The sequence below is a fragment of the Camellia sinensis genome, chromosome 12, assembly GCF_055761805.1.
Source record: "Camellia sinensis isolate YWXY chromosome 12, ASM5576180v1, whole genome shotgun sequence".
Lineage (NCBI taxonomy): Eukaryota > Viridiplantae > Streptophyta > Magnoliopsida > Ericales > Theaceae > Camellia > Camellia sinensis.
The window spans coordinates 85957308-85977525 of record NC_138972.1 but is presented as its reverse complement, the minus strand read 5'-3'; the positions used below and the strand labels follow the sequence as shown (position 1 = coordinate 85977525).

The 20218-nt window shown below is 31.9% G+C and overlaps 1 protein-coding gene across 1 annotated transcript; it reads right to left on the bottom strand.

Annotated features, from left to right (window-relative positions):
• Window positions 1–345: 345 nt before the first annotated feature.
• Window positions 346–2240, bottom strand: LOC114301307 (uncharacterized). The gene is made up of 5 exons (XM_082897034.1): window positions 2079–2240; window positions 1514–1855; window positions 858–911; window positions 551–750; window positions 346–400 (listed from the first exon to the last, which is right to left on the bottom strand). Exons 1-5 carry the CDS (start codon window positions 2238–2240, stop codon window positions 346–348), a joined length of 813 nt encoding a protein of 270 aa, XP_082753160.1.
• Window positions 2241–20218: the final 17978 nt, after the last annotated feature.

The following is a 20218-nucleotide window of genomic DNA, read 5'->3' as shown; positions in this document are numbered from 1 at the left end:
AACATGGTCACATGGAAATCCGTTGATTTGCCATTTGAAGCAAGAACTCGTACGCCTTGCAATATCAACTGTAACAGATGGTACAGAATGAACCTCAAACACATACGCCTTGCAATATCAACTGTAATAAATGGTATAAAATGAACCTCAAACACATCTTCATTGGCTTTGCTCACCTGCCAAAACTTGTTGTCATTGAATGAATCAAGAAGCATTGTTTTCAATGTAGGACAAATAAGCTCATTCCACTTGTTTGCTTAGTCACGCCGTGCAGACATTTGCCGCATCAACTGAGTATGAATTGTGTCCACCATCTGAGTGATAGGAAGATTGTGCTTCTTTAATCTAATTATTAAATGACTTAGCCGCATTGGATGTCATCTCCCCATAACGCATGCCCCTGCACAACATCACAAACATTGTACAATATTTAATTAAATTTCTTTGAAACTGAATATGAAATTTCACATCGTCATAAAATATAACTAAAATTTCACATCGCTACCATTTTAAACTTGACAAATGGAATACATCAGGAAACTACTATTACCTGACGTATGAATTCACCCAGTGCTTAGGTGCCAACTCCTTGAAAAAACTATGTGCTCGTTGCTTACCCTCCTCTTTTAATTTCTCAAGCTTTTTATGGAACCCTATCACAATTGGCTCGTAAGCACAGTCACTCAAACTACTAATGAGGTGGTCCCTAAATCCATTATCAATTCCCTTCATCCGGTCTCTTAAGTTGTTCTTCAAGTATTGTAAGTAATAATTGTGGTGAGCAGATGGGAACACCTTCGGCACCGCTTCTAACAGACCAAGATTACGGTTTGAAATGAAAGTAATTTGACGCTTACCATCAACAACCTTGCCAAGTTCGTGCAAGAATCACGACCAATTGGTCGTGGTCTCTGAATCAACAATCACAAATACAACAGGAAATAGACCTACAACACAACACCATTAAACAACTGTTCACAATATTCCAATGTGAATATTAACACAAGTAGTTTACAAAAACACTATAAAGGAAACATGTTATGTGAATGTTTATATTTACATTGCCCTATTACTATTGTTGTTTTTGGATTGGATTTCGTAAACATCAATGATGTGAACATTCACATTACTGTTCATTAATGGATAAACTCACATTAGTAGACAATGGTGTAAACATTCACATCAGTGTATAATAATGTGAATGTTCACATTACTGTTAATTTGTCAATTAGTCATATTATGCTATTGTTCATATCAATGTGTATTGATGTAAACATTGACACCAGTGTAAATGTGGAACACACTGTGTAATCGTCTATCATATGTCCACACTATGCCGCTCAATGTGAATTTTTACATGAATAGACAGTTAAAAAAAATACTAACCATTGTTTCTACCTTTCGCTATTGTCGCAAGTAGCTGACCTTTGTACTTTCCTTTGAGGAATGTTCCATCTAGGAATAATAAAGGCCGACAAGAATTGAACCTAGAAATACATGCAACGAATGATACAAAGAAATGACAAAACTGTTGACTACTCGCATTATAGTCAATATTGACATAACTCCCCAGATTGTAACGCATCACAGCATCTGAATACCACCTCAGCTGGTCAAAAGATAATGAGTGATCTCCATGAATAACATCCTTTGCTTTCTTTACGCCCAACCATACCACGTGGTAACTCACATTTAGCCCATAATCCCTCTTCAAAATAGTCACCACCTCACACGGTCGAATCAACGGCTTGTCCCTCATAATTTCAGATATAGTAATCGACACCAAATCAGAACTAACTCTCATATTCTTCGATGTTCGGACATCCGTACCACAACTATGCACATCACTGAACCTCTTCATGTAGAAAAAACCATTTGCTCGTTGTGCTTTACAATGTATAGCCCACAAACAGCCCACAAACAGCCTCTCTACTCGCGCATCGCATACAACGCAGTAACCCTTGTTGTCTCATTCTTGACATACGTAAACTGAAACCCATATTGGATGGCATACTTACATAAAACATTATGAAATTCTTGTGCATCTCCAACAAACCATTGTCCTACATGCGTAATACCGTTTGCCTAAGGAGCTGACAACAGCACCTTCTCTTTATGGTGGCAAAATCTCCGTAGTGTATCAATTTCTTCCTCACCCCCACACATAGCAACCTAGAGCTACTCGACTGACCAATATCATTTTTCAACTCAACATCAACTTCTACATGTTGTACCCCCATTGATTTAGCAAGCAATAGCATGTTCTAAAATTCTTCCTCATTGTCCAAATCACACCTATTAATCCCAGGTAGCTGACAGAACAATGAAATAGAACCAGCAGACAACTCACCCCATTTTTCACACAAACACTCCACCAAACGCGAACAACATAATGCGCGGGCAATATTTATTACAATTGTACTGCAACTATATGTGCACACCAACATCATAAAGGTATCTATCTCCTGTAACAATACAACAATACAACAGTCAACAATAATCCAAACAATATGAAAACTCACATTGTGCAAAATTAAATGCCTATGTGTACAGTTCAACTGCTAAATCCATAATGAAAACTATCACCATCATCTTTACACAACATAAAACATTTTACAATATCAAAATGACACCACCACAATAAGGTGACAATACACAACATGCAAACAACCCTCTATAACTTCATATTAACAACATGTGAACATTCACATTGTTACATATACTCTGAATTATCTCGCCCACACAGAGCCTCATTAATAAAACATCAAAGTAAAATGAGAACATCAACATTCTTCACATAATCTGAATGACCTCCCCTCCACAGGACCACGTAAAATGTATATAATTGAACAAACAGAGCATCTGATCCATATCAATCAAAAAATAGAGCATCTCATCCATCATACAAATCAAAACATAAACTGAACATGTATTCATAACCAAAATGATACCAACCTTAATCATGCAATCCTACACTCGTCCTGCAACTCGAAAACAACTGATTTCAACTAGTTATACTCCAGAAAATGTCATAACCAAATGCCATTCAATCCATCGTCTTCACTCGAAAATCACCGAACCATACTACAACAGCAACAATGAAACCCTAGCACATCAAAACCTTGAAATGACCATGCAAAATAGAACGTATCCATCTGAATTAGAATAATGATAAAAAATGTGAAGATAGAAACTACCAAAATAGAATAAATGAAAAAAGAGGCAACATGGTATGTGTATCAACACAATATATAAATATATATATAAGGGCATAATAGTCCAGTTAAAAATATAAAATTAGTAAAATGAACCTCATAGAATAAAAAGAAAAGTATATGGGACTAATCAGGTTATAATAATCCTCTGTGGACCTAATGGGTTATAACAACTCTAAAATGGATTTATCAATAAAAATCCCAATTTTAAAAGGCTTCTCACTTAAAACTCCCTTTATAAGATTCATTTTATATAAGTGAAATACCTTACTTTTTCTTTCTTTTCCCGATATGGGATTGTAACACTTTACATAAGTGAAACAACTCACTTTTTCTTTCTTTTCCCAATATAGGATTGTAACACTTTATATAAGTGAAATAACTCACTTTTTTTTTTCTTGGTGTGAGATTGTAATTATTTTAAAGTTAATTATTATGAGAGTTTTAAAATCTCATAGAAACTTATTTTTAAAATGAAAACTACGTGGGATTGTACATTAAAAGTTAAATGGAAGCTAACTAATGGAGATTTTTTTAATTGTTTAAAATTAAGAAAATCAAAAAAATGAGTATGAGACATTGATCATAAGGTTTCTCATTAAAAATCTCTTTTTAATTATATAAATGGGAGCATAAGATTCACTTTATGTAAGTGAAACAATTCACTTTTTCTTTCTTTTTCCAATGTGATATTGTAAAATAAAAGGTAAATGAAAGCTAGCCAACGGGAATTAGAGAGGCATAGTTTAGGTTGGTGAATTTATTATACTCGATCATTTTGTAAACTCATATGCATATTAAAAAAAAATCAAATTCATTCTAAAGTCATATTCATGTGATTTCAATGTATTTATCTTTAATAAAAATATATGATCTATTTATAAAATTATATATATTATTTATTTTAAAGAATTAAATATAATAAAATTACGTGATTATAAATGATAGTCTCACTCAAAGTGAATTGAACTTTAATTTGTTCAGAATGTTGCTAATAAAACTGAAAATAAATCTAAGTCAATCAGATGACCTCTTCTTCTCTCCGACATGTGCCTTGTTACATTGTTATCCATGAGGTCATAATCGTGGAATTAACTTGCATTATTGCATTTGGAGCAAAATATTATTTTAAGAATATAATTAATTGTAGTCATACAAATAAGATGGACCCAATTGGGGGAGATGGGTGACGGCCTCCAAATGTCGAAACTCTTTTATTATAATAATAATAACATTAATTAATTAAAAAAAAAAAGCCTTTAAGGCATATTTTTATTGTACAGTTCGGTGAATCTAAGCTATGATAAAAACTTCCAATCTGAACTATCCCAACCTAAGCAATTCACTTTTTCCTTCTTTTCCCGATGTGAGATTATCAAATAAAAGTTAGCCAATGGAGATTTTCTTAATTGTTTAAAATTAAGAAAATCAAGAAAATTATTATGAGATATTGAAATTCTCACACGGCTCCTCACTAACTGGGATGGGAGTATAAGATTCTCTTTATATGAGTAAAACAACTCATTTTTTAAAATCTTTTTCCCAATGTGGGATTATCAAATAAAAGTAATTATTTAAAATTAAAAATATCAAGAAAATTAGAATTGGGATTTACATATATTATTTATTTTTTAAAATTAAATATAATAATATTATGTGATTATAAATGATAGTCTCGCTCAAAGTAAATCAAACTTTTTACTGTGCAGTTTGGTGAACTATCAACTTAAACTATGATAAACGCTTCTAACCTAAACAATTCCAATCCAAACAAGAAAATTAGTATGAGATATTAAAACTCTCACAAGGCTCCTCACTAAATAGGATGTGAATGTAAGATTTTCTTTATATGAGTAAAACAATTCATTTTTTCCTTCTTTCCCGATGTGGGATTATCAAATAAAAGTAATTATTTAAAATTAAAAAAATCAAGAAAATTAGAATGAGGATTTGGAACTCCTAAAAGGTTTTTCACTAAAAAGACCATTTTTCTTATATAATACTAGTGGTAATCCGTGTTATGCACGGAAAAATAGACTATATATATTTTTGTGTGATAAATAAATTATTCTAATTTTGAATTATGTTTTAATAGCGACAAGTCATGATTTTAGGCCATCCTGGTAGATGTTAACCATAATTAATCTGCTAAGTTTCACAATGAAATTTGATATGCATAAAAAAATTGTTAATTATAAAGATTGATGGGGATAATAGTATCACAATCACTTGATAACATAAATAACTTGTATCAAACTATAGTATCATATAGACAACAAAAAAAAAGTATTAAAAGTGAGAAATTCTATGAACTCAGAAAAATAATCATAAATGTACTTAGACTTTTAAATTAGTGGTTTATATTATTATTGTGGGACCAAATTATGAATAAATCTTAATTTTTAATTATAATTTCTAAGTAGTTTTTTAAAAAATTTAATCTAAATTTGTTACCTTACTCATAAAAAAAAAACTTCTCGAATAAATCATTAATTGATCTTGTTAAAAAAACGAAAAATAAAAACAAAGTATTAAAATAGAGAAATTGGATAAACTCAAAAAAGTTATCATAAATTTACTTAGACATGTAAATCAATGGTTTATATTATTATTGTGGGACCAAATTATGAATAAATATTAATTTTTAATTATAATTTCCAAGTAATTTTTAAAAAAATTTAATATAAGTTTGTTACCCACTCATAAAAAAAATTTCTCAAATAAATCCTTAATTGATCTGTTAGCAACTCTCTATTTTTAATATCCTCTATCAATGACACATGCATATAAATCCTTCTCCATAATCTTTTTTTTCCATAGCTTGAATAATACTTGCATAGTTCCTACAACATTTAAAAAGCTTAAATCAAGATAAGAATTTCGTGAGATTACAAAAATTATATAAGAAAATAGTTTTAATCCATTTTATTTATTAAAAAAATCATGACAAATTATTTGAATTGTTCTTGAAGAAATATAAAAAATGATAGCTTTAATCGTTATATACCAACAAAAAAAATATCTATGTTACTCAATGAAAAAATGATCGAATGCAACTAAAATCATGGACATTGAATTAAATTATATGGGGTCTAAATTGATAATATAATCTAGCAAATCAACTAATAATAATAGAGAGATATCTTTCCTACCATTTTTGTATTATGTTTATTAATTTCATATATCATATTAAAGTTTTACTTGTCTCAATCTTTCAACAAAATACGTATCGAGAAAACAAATTTGATAAGAAATTGGTTCTAAACTTTATCATTAAAAAAACAAAAATTTCAAAGAGAGAATTTAGAGATGGGATTGAAAAAATACTATAACAAATGACAGTCTTATAAAAAAAAGAAAAAGAAAAAGAAAAAGAAAAAACACATATGATCTAATACAAATTATTTTTAACAACTAAGAGAAAGAACATCAAATTATTACCTTGCATAAATATTGTGACGAAAATTAATTTTGTGAGATTTTTGTGCTGCCTCCTCCCACGCAGCATGCATTATTTCATTATTAATATTCTTTTCCTTTAGAGCCAACTATTTAATTTAATTTATTTTATATCTTTATCACTTGGTAGATGATAATGAATAATAAAAATTATGAAGAGAAGGTTAATTATTTAATAGGAGATAAAAATTATAAATAAGGACATCTCATCAAATAAAAAATTCAAAATAAAAAAAGGATAATATGTGATAGACAAAGAAAAAAGTATAAGTAAATTAAAATAAAGATTTAGATAGATATATTTTTGATAGATACATATTAACAAATCGTAACTTTATTTAAATTTTATTTTTTTAATTTTTTGTAAATCAACTATTTAATCTTTATCTTTATCTATAGACCACGAAATTAATTTTTATGAATTATTTATCAATTTTTATATGTTTATTTATCTATAAGTCATGAAATCAATTTTTACAAATAATTCTTTTAATTTTTATCTTTATCTATAGATCATGAGATAATTTGCATAAATTATTTATGAATTTTTATATGTTTATCTATAATGAAATTAATTAAAGTACAAAATGAAGGGCAAAAAAAAGGAGTAATTTCACTTTTTTTTTTAAAACAATTTTTTAACCTTTATCTTTATCTGTAGGTCATGAAATTAATTTTTGTAAGTTATTTATCAATTTTTATAAGTTCATTTATGGGAAGAAATTTTAAATTATCTATAAGTTATGAAATTAATTATTTAATTTTTATCTTTATCTGTAGATCATGAAATTAATTTTCATAAATTATTTATCAGTTTTTATATGTTTATCTATATGGAGGAATTTTGAAATTCAAATCTTTATTCATAAACCATAAAATTAATTTTCATTTTAATTAATCAATCAAATAAAAAATGGAAGAAAATAGAAAACATAAAAGACAATCAAAGAGGGTTGCTACGTAAGAAAAAGAGAATTTAAAAATTATGAGAATTTAGAAATGAATATTTGGAGACTTTTGCCAATATAACTACATTTGGTTATATATATAGTACATATACATAGTATAGATATAGATATCAAGTAAGAGCATCCCCAGCAGTTTACCTAAATTGTACTCTAAAATATTCTTAAAAAATTCATTTCCTATTTTAGGAATCACTTTTTCATTTACTTTCGCCATCAAACTCCTTATTTTTTCCCTAAAATATTATTAAAATATTCTTTCCCTATTCTTTCACTTTTTCATCTTCTTTTTGGATTGAAATTATAGATATGAACATTGAAGATACCCAATTCCACTTCTACACAGAAAATGTCTTGAGAAATTGATGTACACTTCCCAGATAAATTTGAACTCAGCAACCCAGTCCCTCACACAGGTTTCCTCAACAGCGCAAGGAGTTTCCAAAGGTAAGAACAAAACATGTGCATGCTCCACTCCGCCAACATAAGAAATAAACACACCCAACTCTTCCGCCATAGCAAGAAGCACTTTATCATCATCATTGTTGTTTTCGCTCAGAAATGAAATCAATTTCTTGCGCGTTCGCTCCTCCCCAAGAGCACGTGCAATTGTTGATAGCCTCCGAATCGAATTCAGCCGAAGTTGAATGTCACAATTCTTAAGCTCATCTATCATAACAACTATTGAGCTATTGGGTACAGTGGCTCATCACCCATTGACATCATTCTTAAGCTCATCTATCAGTGCTTTTGGTGTTTGCTTTTGGTGTCTTTTTTTGAGAGCAGTGACTAAGGGGGTCGACCGGCCGGACGTCCGGGTTGTCAACCGACCGGACGTCCGGGTGAACGACCGGTGAAGTAATTTTGTCAGATATGAGGGAGCTACAGCGACTCCTTATTTGTAGAGAGTCACTGTAGCAAATATTAGTTTAGGATGGCTTATAAGGGAGCTGATGGGAAAGTATAAAGGAGTTCCAACCCCCTAAAATAGGTAAAGGGACAATTTGGAGAGGTCGCTAGGGATGTTCTAAATTAATTTTCTGTAAGACTAATGAATTTTTTATAATAGATGAGATGCTTCCTTATTAGGAGTAATATTTGGATTCGAAATTTATTGCAGTTTTTTTTTTTTCCTAATCCCTTCCACCTATTCTAAAATAAAAATAAAAAATTTGGACTTTATCTAGTTGGCATAGTTGTTCTCATTGTGATTTTGAATCATAAGGTTCCACTAAATTAACCATTTAGCGAAATATATTTCTTGAATTTGGTCCATGAGGGAAGAGTGGTCCTCTTGAGTCCTCATCATGGTTATCTTAACTAGGGGTGTGTGCGGTGCGATTCTAGTGGTTTGAAAGTAATATTATAAATTGAATGGTAGGTTAGCGGATTGACAAATTGTGGTTTGGGCAGTTTTTGGTAGATTGGCGGATTGAAGAATATTTTAACTAATTATCATACATTTGCATAATATATAACACTAATTTGTATAATATTTTTTAGATATATAAAAAAAAGTAATTTTACATAATATGTTTCATATATATAACCACTAATTTGTAATAAATTTCATATCTTAAAATTCACTTACACTCACTTTTATATTGATATTTCATTAGAAGTTAAAAAATATATATGTATTAACTATAACGGAGCAGAGCAATTCAGTTGGCGGATTATAAATTTTGTTGGAAATGGTTGGAAAATTCTGGGTAAAGCCAGAATTTTTTCCTAACTTTGGTTTATTATTTAGATGGGACTTGTTAGGGAAAATATATGATTTCCCACAAGTAAATCAATCAATGGGAATAAAAACTAATGCGGAAAAATTAAATCAAAAGCAACACAAGAATTTTACGTGGTTCCCTCAATGTGAGGTACGTCCACGGGATTGAAATCCGATTCTACTAAGTTTTAAACGATTACAAACGAGACACGAATAGTCTCACAAAACCACCCTTAGGTGAATTCCAAATAATCACAAATAAATAAAGAGGAAAGACCTCACCAAATAGATGAACAAAAATCTTCAAACCAGAGTTGTAGAAGACCCAAAATAATTAACCCAAATCAACTTCACCAAAGCACCTAGCCGAAGATGCACTGAAAAATTCCAAAGCTCCTAATGAACTAAACAAATCAACCCACACGGTTACCGAGGCTGAAACAAATCATGTAGCTACTGTTGCTTTGCTTTTTGGTGAAAACAATATGTATTCAAGCCACTGCTGCTGCTATCTACGGCACACATAAACAATATTTATATATTGTTAAATCTTGGATTTGTTTTACCAAAATCCTAGTTGTTACCAAATTGAATTGGGTCTCCACAAATTAGATATAATATATTAGAATATATTATACCTAAACCAAACCAAATTAAAATTCTTTAACAAACCAATTGGGTCTCAAACTCCAATAAGGAGATATATCCCAACATGACTCAAGCGTCGATTTTGGCGGGTCAAAGTGGTAACACGTTTTATGCCGCGTTGTGATTCACGTGGTATATTTGGTTGCTCAAAACCATTACCGAGTGAATGGGAAATTGAAGCCAAAGTATGCTCCATGGAAATGGAGTTTTGGTGAAAAATCTTTAAAGGTTTGAATAATGCTTGTCCCACATTGATTTAGCGAGAAGTTTTGAATGGGTTTATAAGGCATGGGATTGAAACTTTGGGTGTGCCCCAAGGGGTACCCAAGTGTTTTAGAGCGGGAGGTTATGGGCAAAATGGGCTAGACCTATTGGACTCAAAAATCACCACACACGCGCGCACGCGCTGCCGCCGCCTTCTGTCCGGTGGGGCTGGGTTGGGCTAGGCCTGGGCTTGGGCGCGGGTGCGTGGTGTGAGGTTGGGTTTTAGAAATTCTTTACAGATTCAAACCGTAACTGTTCTACCCGAACAGATTTCTAATCTGTCCAATTCAAACCCAACAGGTACAGTACTTGTTCAATTCAAAATGAAAGGATGCCATTACTTCTATAAATAGACCAACCCTCATTTGATCAGATTCACTCCAATTTTTGTCCATAAAATTCTGCATTCATACTCTTCATTTTGCTGCATTATTTTCTTGTGAAAGAGAGTATAAAACACTTAGTGTGTTCGTTGTACAAATATATTGTAGTGCTGCATATGTTTGTTGTTGATCATTTCATCTTGGGAGATAGACATCCATATTCTGAAAGCACCGTGGAGAGGACGAATCTGTCTTAAGGACACAGTGTCAAACACTGGACTTGATCAAGAATAATATTCAAGATATTAATCAAGTAAGTTATTTATTTATTTTTCTGTTTTTATTATTTATTTAAATCAGATTTTAATTTTGTTTTTGCAACAAAATAAAATCTGTTTTATTTATTTAATTCTTTTTCTAGTTTGATTTTTATAATCAAACATTCATTCTCTTTTCCTATATTTCTTTTGTATTCTGTTTGTTGTTTAGTACCCAAACTGAATTAGTTAATTTAAATACAGTGAAGATTGTCCAACAATCTTAAGACAGACTTATTTTTTGTATCTTTATTGTATTTAATTTTCTATGTTTTCACAATGTGATATTCTGGTTGGAAAATACAAATAGTAATTATAAACTATTTGACAGATAGTAGTAATATACTATCTATTTCTTTGATAACTAGTAGTAATATACTGGTGTCATTAACAATTGCAGAATATTATTTGGTGTTACAGAAAATTATTGTGATATTTATTTTTCTAGTTTTAGTAACAAGAAAAATAAAATTATTTTGTGTTGTAATTTATTTTCTGGTTTTAGTAACTAGAAAATTAATTTGGTTTTCAAAAATAATTTCTGAGTTTTCTTTAATTAAAATTCTTCGTGAATATACATGGAAGAATTTGTTTCTGGAGTAAAATATTAGTTTTACAAACTAATTTCATTTTTATTACGAAGAAACCTTTGTGGCAAGTTTATTTTCATTATTGGTTTTTTGAATCATTTTTTAATTTCTGTGTGTAGATCTGTAATCGTGAATAGTTTCTGTATATGAGTCGGAAAAAAATATATATATATATATTCACAAGAACATTTTAATGTTTTTATATATAATTAGTTTATTTGTGTACAAATCAAACTGATTAAATCAAGATATGTTTTGTCGGTTTTGGAGTTTATTGTTTAAAACGTGTTGTTTTACTTACGTTGGATTTTTGGGTTGAAAATCTTTTTATCTCATGATACAAGTTTTGGAATCATGCATGATACATTTATTTTGTTAATTTATTTTTTTATTTGATGCGTTTGATATGCGTTTGATATGCATGTATTGATATCAACTCAAGTTATTTCTTAAAAATAATCTCATGTGATTTGGAATGATAATTGATATGTTCACTTTGTACATAAGCGGACTAATTTGAGTATTTCTAATCAATTTGAATGGGTATTTAAACACCTGAGAAATTTCAATAACATGAAGATTTAAGTAGTTATATTGTTCCATTTAATTGGAAGTAATTTTGAGAAATCTTTTATGTGGATTATTATTTGTTGAATTTGTGACATAAGATGTTGTCAATCATTATTTTACCTGTGTAGTAGAATTTGTTAAACCATAAACCATTATTTTAATTTGGGAGTGTATCTCTTGCATTAGAAGAGATAATTTAGTTTTCTTTTATCACAAATTTTTTTTTGTGACAATGATACTTATTCGTAAATGAGTTGCAAGAATTTATACAATCAAATGAGATTTTTGATTTGTTCGGTTCTTAGGCAAAATCTTTATGAGGATATGATTTTGTCAAAACATTAATTCTGACTTGTATAGTCATAATTATTTTGGATTTTTCATAAATTTGTTTTGAAATTTATGAATCAACCACACCGTAGTAAACAATTGATGGATGTTATATTCTGGTTTATATTAGAAGTGATAGGGGTGGTGAATATGATGCACCATTAAATGAATTTTGTGCACAACATGGCATTATTGACAGAACTACAGCACCTTATTCTCCACAGCAAAATGGAATTGCTGAAAGGAAGAATAGAACCCTAAAAGAAATGATGAATGCCATGTTTCTAAGTTCAGGTTTACCACAGAACTTGTGGGGGGAAGCAATACTGTCTGCTAATTATGTTCTTAAAAACCAACAGCACTCCTTATGAATTGTGGAAAGGTCGACCACTTTCCTACAAATACTTGAAAGTATTGGGGTGTTTGGCAAAAGTTGAAGTTCCTGTTCCTAAAAAGACTAAGATTGGACCAAAAATAGTAGATTGTGTGTTTATTGGTTATGCTCAGAATGGTAGTGCATATCGATTTCTGACTTATTGATATAAATGTGAATACTATTATAGAGTCAAGGAATGCTGTGTTTTTTGAACATGTCTTTCCTTACAAGAAAAGACGTGAATTAAGTTCACAGCAAAGAACTTATGATTGTACACAAAGTCAAGAAACTAACGACAATCAAACAGAAGAGACTAATAATGGTCCCGACCAACAGGATTTAACTAATGATGAACCAAGATGATGTAAGAGAGCGAGAACATCAAAATCCTTTGGTCCAGATTTTCTGACATACCTGTTAGAAATGAACCTCAAAGCTTTAAGGCAGCAATGACAGGTCCTGAAGCACCTTTGTGAAAAGAAGCTGTTAATAATAAAATTGAGTCCATTATGCAAAATCATACTTGGGAATTAGTGGATCTTCCACCAGGTTCTAAACCTCTTGGATATAAATGGATATTCAAGAGAAAAATGAAGGTAGATGGTTCAATAGGCAAGTATAAAGCAAGCCTTATAGTAAAAGGTTACAGACAAAAGGAAGGTCTGGACTATTTTGACACATATTCCCCTGTGACAAAAATAACATCCATTCGCATGCTTATTTCTATAGTAGCGTTGTTCAATTTAGAAATACATCAAATGGATGTTAAGACAGTTTTCTTAAACGATGATCTAAGTGAAGAGATCTATATGGAGCAACCCGAAGGGTTTGTAGTGTCGGGGCAAGAAAAGAAAGTTTGTCGGCTTGTAAAATCTCTTTATGGATTAAAACAAGCACCTAAGCAATGGCATGAAAAATTTGATCATGCAATGCTTACTAATGGGTTTAAGATAAACGAATGTGACAAATGCGTCTATGTTAAAAACACTGACCAATAGTTTGTCTTTATGTAGATGACATGCTTATCATTGGAAGCAGCCAAAACATGATCAAATCAACTAAGCAAATGCTTAACAAAAAATTTGATATGAAAGATATGGGGGTCGCAGATGTTATATTAGGAATGAAAATTACTAAAACATCTGACGGATATGCGTTATCTCAATCTCATTATATTGAGAAAATTCTTGATAAATTTATCAAGGATGATTTGAATGTAGCAAGAACACCTATAGACATCAGTCTTTATTTATCGAAAAATAAAAGTGATGCAGTGTCTCAGTTAAAATACTCCCAAATTATTGGAAGTTTAATGTACCTAATGAATTGTAATCGTCCTGATATAGCTTATGCTATCAGTACATTGAGTAGGTACACTAGTAACCCCAAAGAAGACCATTGGAAGGCGATCATTCGGGTTTTTAGATATCTAAGATTCACCCGTGATCATGGTTTGAACTTTACTTGATATCCAGCAGTACTTGAAGGTTATTGTGATGCAAATTGGATATCGGATACTAAAGATTCAAAATCCACAAGTGGATATGTCTTTATTCTGGGAAGCGCTGCTGTTTCTTGGAAATCCACGAAACAAACATGCATTGCGCGATCCACAATGGAATCCGAGTTCATTGTTTTAGACAAAGCAAGAGAAGAATCAGAATGACTTCGTCACTTCTTAGAAGACATTCCAATGTGGCCAAAACCTATGCCAGCTATTTTCATTCATTGTGATAGTCAATCTGCAATAGGTAGGGCACATAATCATATGTATAACAGTAAGTCACGACATATTCGCCGTCGACATGATACCGTAGGGCAATTGTTGTCAAACGGAATAATCTCAATAGATTATATAAAATCTAAAGAGAATATTACAGATCCATTAACAAAAGATTTGACAAAAGAACTAGTGTATAGTTCATCGAAGGGGATAGGATTAAAGCCTATTACATAAGAGTCGTTATAATGGTAACCCTACTTATATGACTGAAGATCCCAAGAACTAAGTTCAAAGGGACGACTAAGTTATGTATGGCTCGCCAGAAATCACCAAGGGATTAAAATTCCCTACCAATTCCTATGGTGAGAGTGATATCGGCAATATGTGTTATCTGCAGGGGTATAAGGATAAGCTTTGCTTTTAATGATTGCTTATATCTTAATTTAGATACAAAAATCAAGACAAGTATAAAGATATACTTACAATAAGAATCACCTATATGAGTGTCAAACTGGGGCCGGTTCTATGAGAATGAAAGAGGCTAAATTCTCTAGAAACATTCATGAAAACTAGGAGCGTTCAAGGTCAAAATGAACACAACAATGAGAACCACGATGTGTTAGAAGCTATTTTGTGTGAAATCTATTGTCTTAGCTTACACAAACGGCTGAATAATTCAAGGCATCGCGTCCATTGGTTAGCTAGTAAGTCCAATAGGTTATCACTAGGGAAGGTTCAAGGCCGAAAGCTACCTATCCTGATGCAAGATATTTTCGACTTATACTCTTTCGATAAAGTCTGCATATTGTTGCATTTCCGTTGTCATCAAATTCCATTCATGTGGGGGATTGTTGGAAATGGTTGGAAAATTCTGGGTAAAACCAGAATTTTTTCCTAACTTTGGTCTATTATTTAGGTAGGACCTGAGCGTCGATTTTGGCGGGTCAAAGTGGTAACGCGTTCTATGCCGCATTGTGATTCACGTGGTATATTTGGTTGCTCAAAACCATTACCGAGTGAATGGGAAATTGAAGCCAAAGTACGCTCCATGGAAATGGAGTTTTTGTGAAAAATCCTTAAATGTTTGAATAAAGCTTATACCACATTGATTTGGTGGGTAGTTTTGAATGGGTTTATAAGGCATGGGATTGGAACTTGGGGTGTGCCCTAAGGGGTACCCAAAGGTTTTAAAGAGGGAGGTTATGGGCAAAATGGGCTAGACCAATTGGACCCAAAAATTACCACACATGCGTGCACACGCCACCACCGCCGTCCATCCTGTCGGGCGCGCTAGGTTGGGCTGTGCCTAGGCTTGGGCGTAGGTGCGTGGTGTGAGCTTGGGTTGGGCTTGTCCGGCCCAATACTGAAAAACTTTATTTGCACCTCTTCAGAAATTCTTTACAGATTCAAACCGTAACTGTTCTACTTGAACAAATTTCTAATCTGTTTAATTTCAAACGGTTATCTATCCAATTCAAACCCAACAGGTATGCTACCTGTTCAATTCAAAATGAAAGGATGCCATTACTTCTATAAATAGACCAACCCTCATTTGATCAGATTCACTCCAATTTTCGTCCATAAAATTCTACATCATACTCTTTATTTTGCTGTATTATTTTCTTGTGAGAGAGAGTATAAAACACTTAGTGTGTTCGTTGTACAAATATATTGTAGTGTTGCATATATTTGTTGTTGATCATTTCATCCTGAGAGATAGACATCCATATTCTAAAAGCACCGTGGAGAGGACGAATCTGTCTTAAGGACACAATGTCAAACACTGGACTTGATCAAGAATAATATTCAAGATATTAATCAAGTAAGTTATTTATTTATATTTATGTTTTTATTATTTATTTAAATTAGATTTTAATTTTGTTTTTGTAACAAAATAAAATCTGTTTTTATTTATTTAATTCTTTTTCTAGTTTGATTTTTGTAATCAAACATTCATTCTCCTTTCCTATATTTCTTTTGTATTCTGTTTGTCGTTTAGTACCCAAACATAATTAATTAATTTAAATACAGTGAAGCTTGTCTAACAAATTTTACAGTTTAAATCGCGGTTAGCGGTTAGAGCAGTATGGATTGATGCAGATCGGTGCTATTTTAATGGATTAGGCGGTATTTTGCACAACGCTAACCACAACTACTACTCAAAACAAAATGGCCTACAACCGACAAAGTTGACAATAGTTGGTTTGGGAAGTGAGTTGTTTTTTAGTTATTTTAGTTTGAGGTTAAAAATTTTAATTTGAGTTAAGTTTTTTGACATTTTTGACTTTTGTAAGAGAAAAAATGAAATAATTATGATTTAAATGTGATATTTTATTTTATTAAAATTTTAACTTATTTTATCTTTTTATAATTATTTTAACTTTATAATCACATGCCAAACGAGGGCAATAAATAGCTGGCACACACCAAAAAGAATAAAAAAAATAAGAGAAAATTATTTATAAATCCTATTAGGGAGACTTTTGCTACATATGGTCCTACAAAAAAACTTATGTTCCCATAAGTCTTGTGTGAAGTTTGTTGACACATTTGACACCTACATAAACATAACGTAACGCGACGTGACACCTACATAAACGTAACGTTATGTTTCGCAAACTTGCTCAGTTTTTGATTTTTTTAATTGAATGTGAAAATGTTACTTTCTATGGTAACATTCAATTTCCTATATAACAAATTGAATGTTACCACGTTTCGCAAACTTACTAGGTTTTTGATTTTTTTAATTGAATGTGAAAATGTTACTTTTTATGGTAATATTCAATTTCCTATATAGCATATTGAATGTTACCATAGATTAAGTTTGCGAAACGTAACGTGACACCTACATAAACGTAATGTAACGTGTCACGTTATGTTTCGCAAACTTACTAGGTTTTCTTTTTTTTTTAATTGAATGTGAAAATGTTACTTTCTATGGTAATATTCAATTTTCTATATATGGTCAACTCATAGGATCTTGTGGAATACATTCCTATGTAAATAGAACTTAATACTCTATAAGAAATTTTACAAGAGTTAACCTATCATAAGTATCCGAAAAAGAACTTATAAATAAATCTCCCAAAAAATAACTACTCCAAAGAGAGGGAAAGTTAAGATCCTAGTAATGTGGAGAACATATTTTGCTCCAGGAGCAAATTCACTTGGATTTCTATTTGATTGATTAAAATGGTGGATCCCATCACCTTTGTATCTCTTTTGAGGGAGGCAATAATATAAATGTCATGTTCTGAGTAGTGTAGAGCAATATTCATGATTATGAAATAATTTTTGGTTATTACCCATTTAGGTCCATTTGAAAAGATAGTAAAAGTTATTTTTTGACTTTTAATTTATTTTGGATCACATTATTTACTTATTTATTTACATGTGTTTTTTAAAAAAAATAAAAAATTAATTTTTAACCAACTTTCTAAAACAACCCGGCCTTGCAACTCCACATTTTGATTTGATGTCATATGTTATTCTTAATACACTGTCTCGTTTGGCAAGTGAAAATTTTAATTAAAAAATAAATATAAAAGTTTATTTATTTATTTTGTATTTTTTTTATAAAAAATATGTTTTTTCGTAAAGGATAAAAACTCATTAAGAAAGTCAATTCTCAAACAAATTGGTTTCTTTTGAAATTTTTGAACAAGTATAATAAATTTTATAATTTTGATGTAATTATATTAAGGTTCTTTACAGTTTTGATTCACTAATATTTATCTCATTTTTATCAATAATTCATTAGTTATATAGATTAAAAAATAATGTTGTCATCTCTTTTATTCTAAAATGTCCATTTTATTTATTTATTTTTGTGATGTCATAATATTTATTATAATTTTGGTGTCTTTAACCTCACTAAAATGGAAGTTGGTGTAATTATATAAATATTGTGAAACTACTTGTATTTTCCTTAAAGGGTTGGGCTTTTTTTCTTATGTTAGGATCTCAACATAAGAAAATTTAAGGAACTTGTTGGACCCATCATGGATTTCGTTTTAATGATTGGAATGGTTCATGTGTGAGTGATTTTCTGACCACACTGCCCGCTTAGTAACCAGCTGGAGAGTACCGGCAGAATAGATGGCACCTGGCTGAGAGCACCGGCAGAATAGATGGCACCTGGCTGACCTGCAATAGAAAGAAAAGATTCCGGCGGTGGTTCATCCACCCGGGGGCACTCCGACGATCAAGTCAGTATACCTCTCAAAGATAAATCAAGTGCTAAACTCACAAGCTTGAGTATCAAAAGCATACCTTAGATCCATGGGGGTGCCTCTCTTTTATTGGCAACATAAACCTAGTCCCAATAGAAGCCTAACTTCTATGGACTCATGATTACTACTAATCTTGGACTCCCAATAAGATTAGGATAAACTCTTTAAGAGTCTTATCTTAATACAAACTGAAGTCTTCTCTCATTCTAGGACTTTTGTCCTTCATCCAGGTTGAGTTCCCTTTTCATTCTAGGATTCTTGTCCCTTATCCACTTATCTCGGATTCCGATATCTTCGAAGATAACCTCGGCCTTGCTGAGATCACCTCGGCGTCACGACCAGGACACGTGGCACCTCGGCTGACACGTCGGCGTCACCTTGCCACGTGTTGGTACTCAAAAAATATATCCCCACAACTGTCCCCTAGGTTCTATTACCTCGGCATTCTGAGGTGATGGAACCTACACTGTTCGTTCATCTGTGCCCCTCTGTCCGAGATCAAACTCGCCGACCTCAAAGTTTTACTGTCCACTGGTGTCAAGAATCAAGTTTCATGCTTTTCAAGCTGCTTGAAATCACACCTCCTAGCCGAGGTTCTGGTTCCATTAATTCGTAAACTCCAAGAGTTTTGCAACTGCTCCACTCACACTCTCTGGTGAATTCCCGATTTCCAGTCATCTATTTGACTCCAGCGATTTTCATATCGGCGTTCATTTCACTTGGTAGGTTCATAAACTCTTTACTTGCTATTAAGCTCAATCTTTCATAACTCTTCTGAATCTGTTTACTTGCCATCTATTGCCTTCTATTTTCGTCTGTCTTCAAGTTTTGAATTATTTGAATGCCTGGCACTGTTCTTGTCATATCCGCTTTCTGTTGCTAGCATCTTGTCTGGGTCATTACTTTCTTGTTCTTCACACACTTACTTAGTGCCTGTGCACTTGGCTTTATTCTTGAACTTTGTCGTCTTCTTGACTATTTTTCTCTTTTTTTCATTCAATCCTCTGGCTTTTTCTCTTTCTAGTTCTTTTGCTTAAATCCGTCATTGTTCCAAGCTTTCAAGCTTCTGCAACTGTTTTCGTTCCTCTCCTCCAGTGAAGCTTACGTCATTCTGTCATTGTCGTCAGACTTCGACAATTCTCATTCCGGCTTCCCTCTTTCTGGTAAGCCACCGTTCCTCCTGGTTTTATTTCTTGTTGCTTTCTAAGAAGCTCTGCTTCATTGTTAATCACTATTGCTGTTTTACCTGTTGTTTCCAAATCATCTTCTTGAATACACACTGTTCATACATCTGCTGATTTCTGCCACTGTTCTTGGCTTGACACACTTGTGCAATCTTTCTGTCTTGATTTCCTGATAGCTTCATCACCATTCTTGATTACGAATTACATTCTTGTTTATGTTTTCTGTGTCTTTTTCCAAATTCTTGCTTTCAATCCTTACCTTCAAACTCTGAGGTGCCAATCACCAAGAAGAGCCT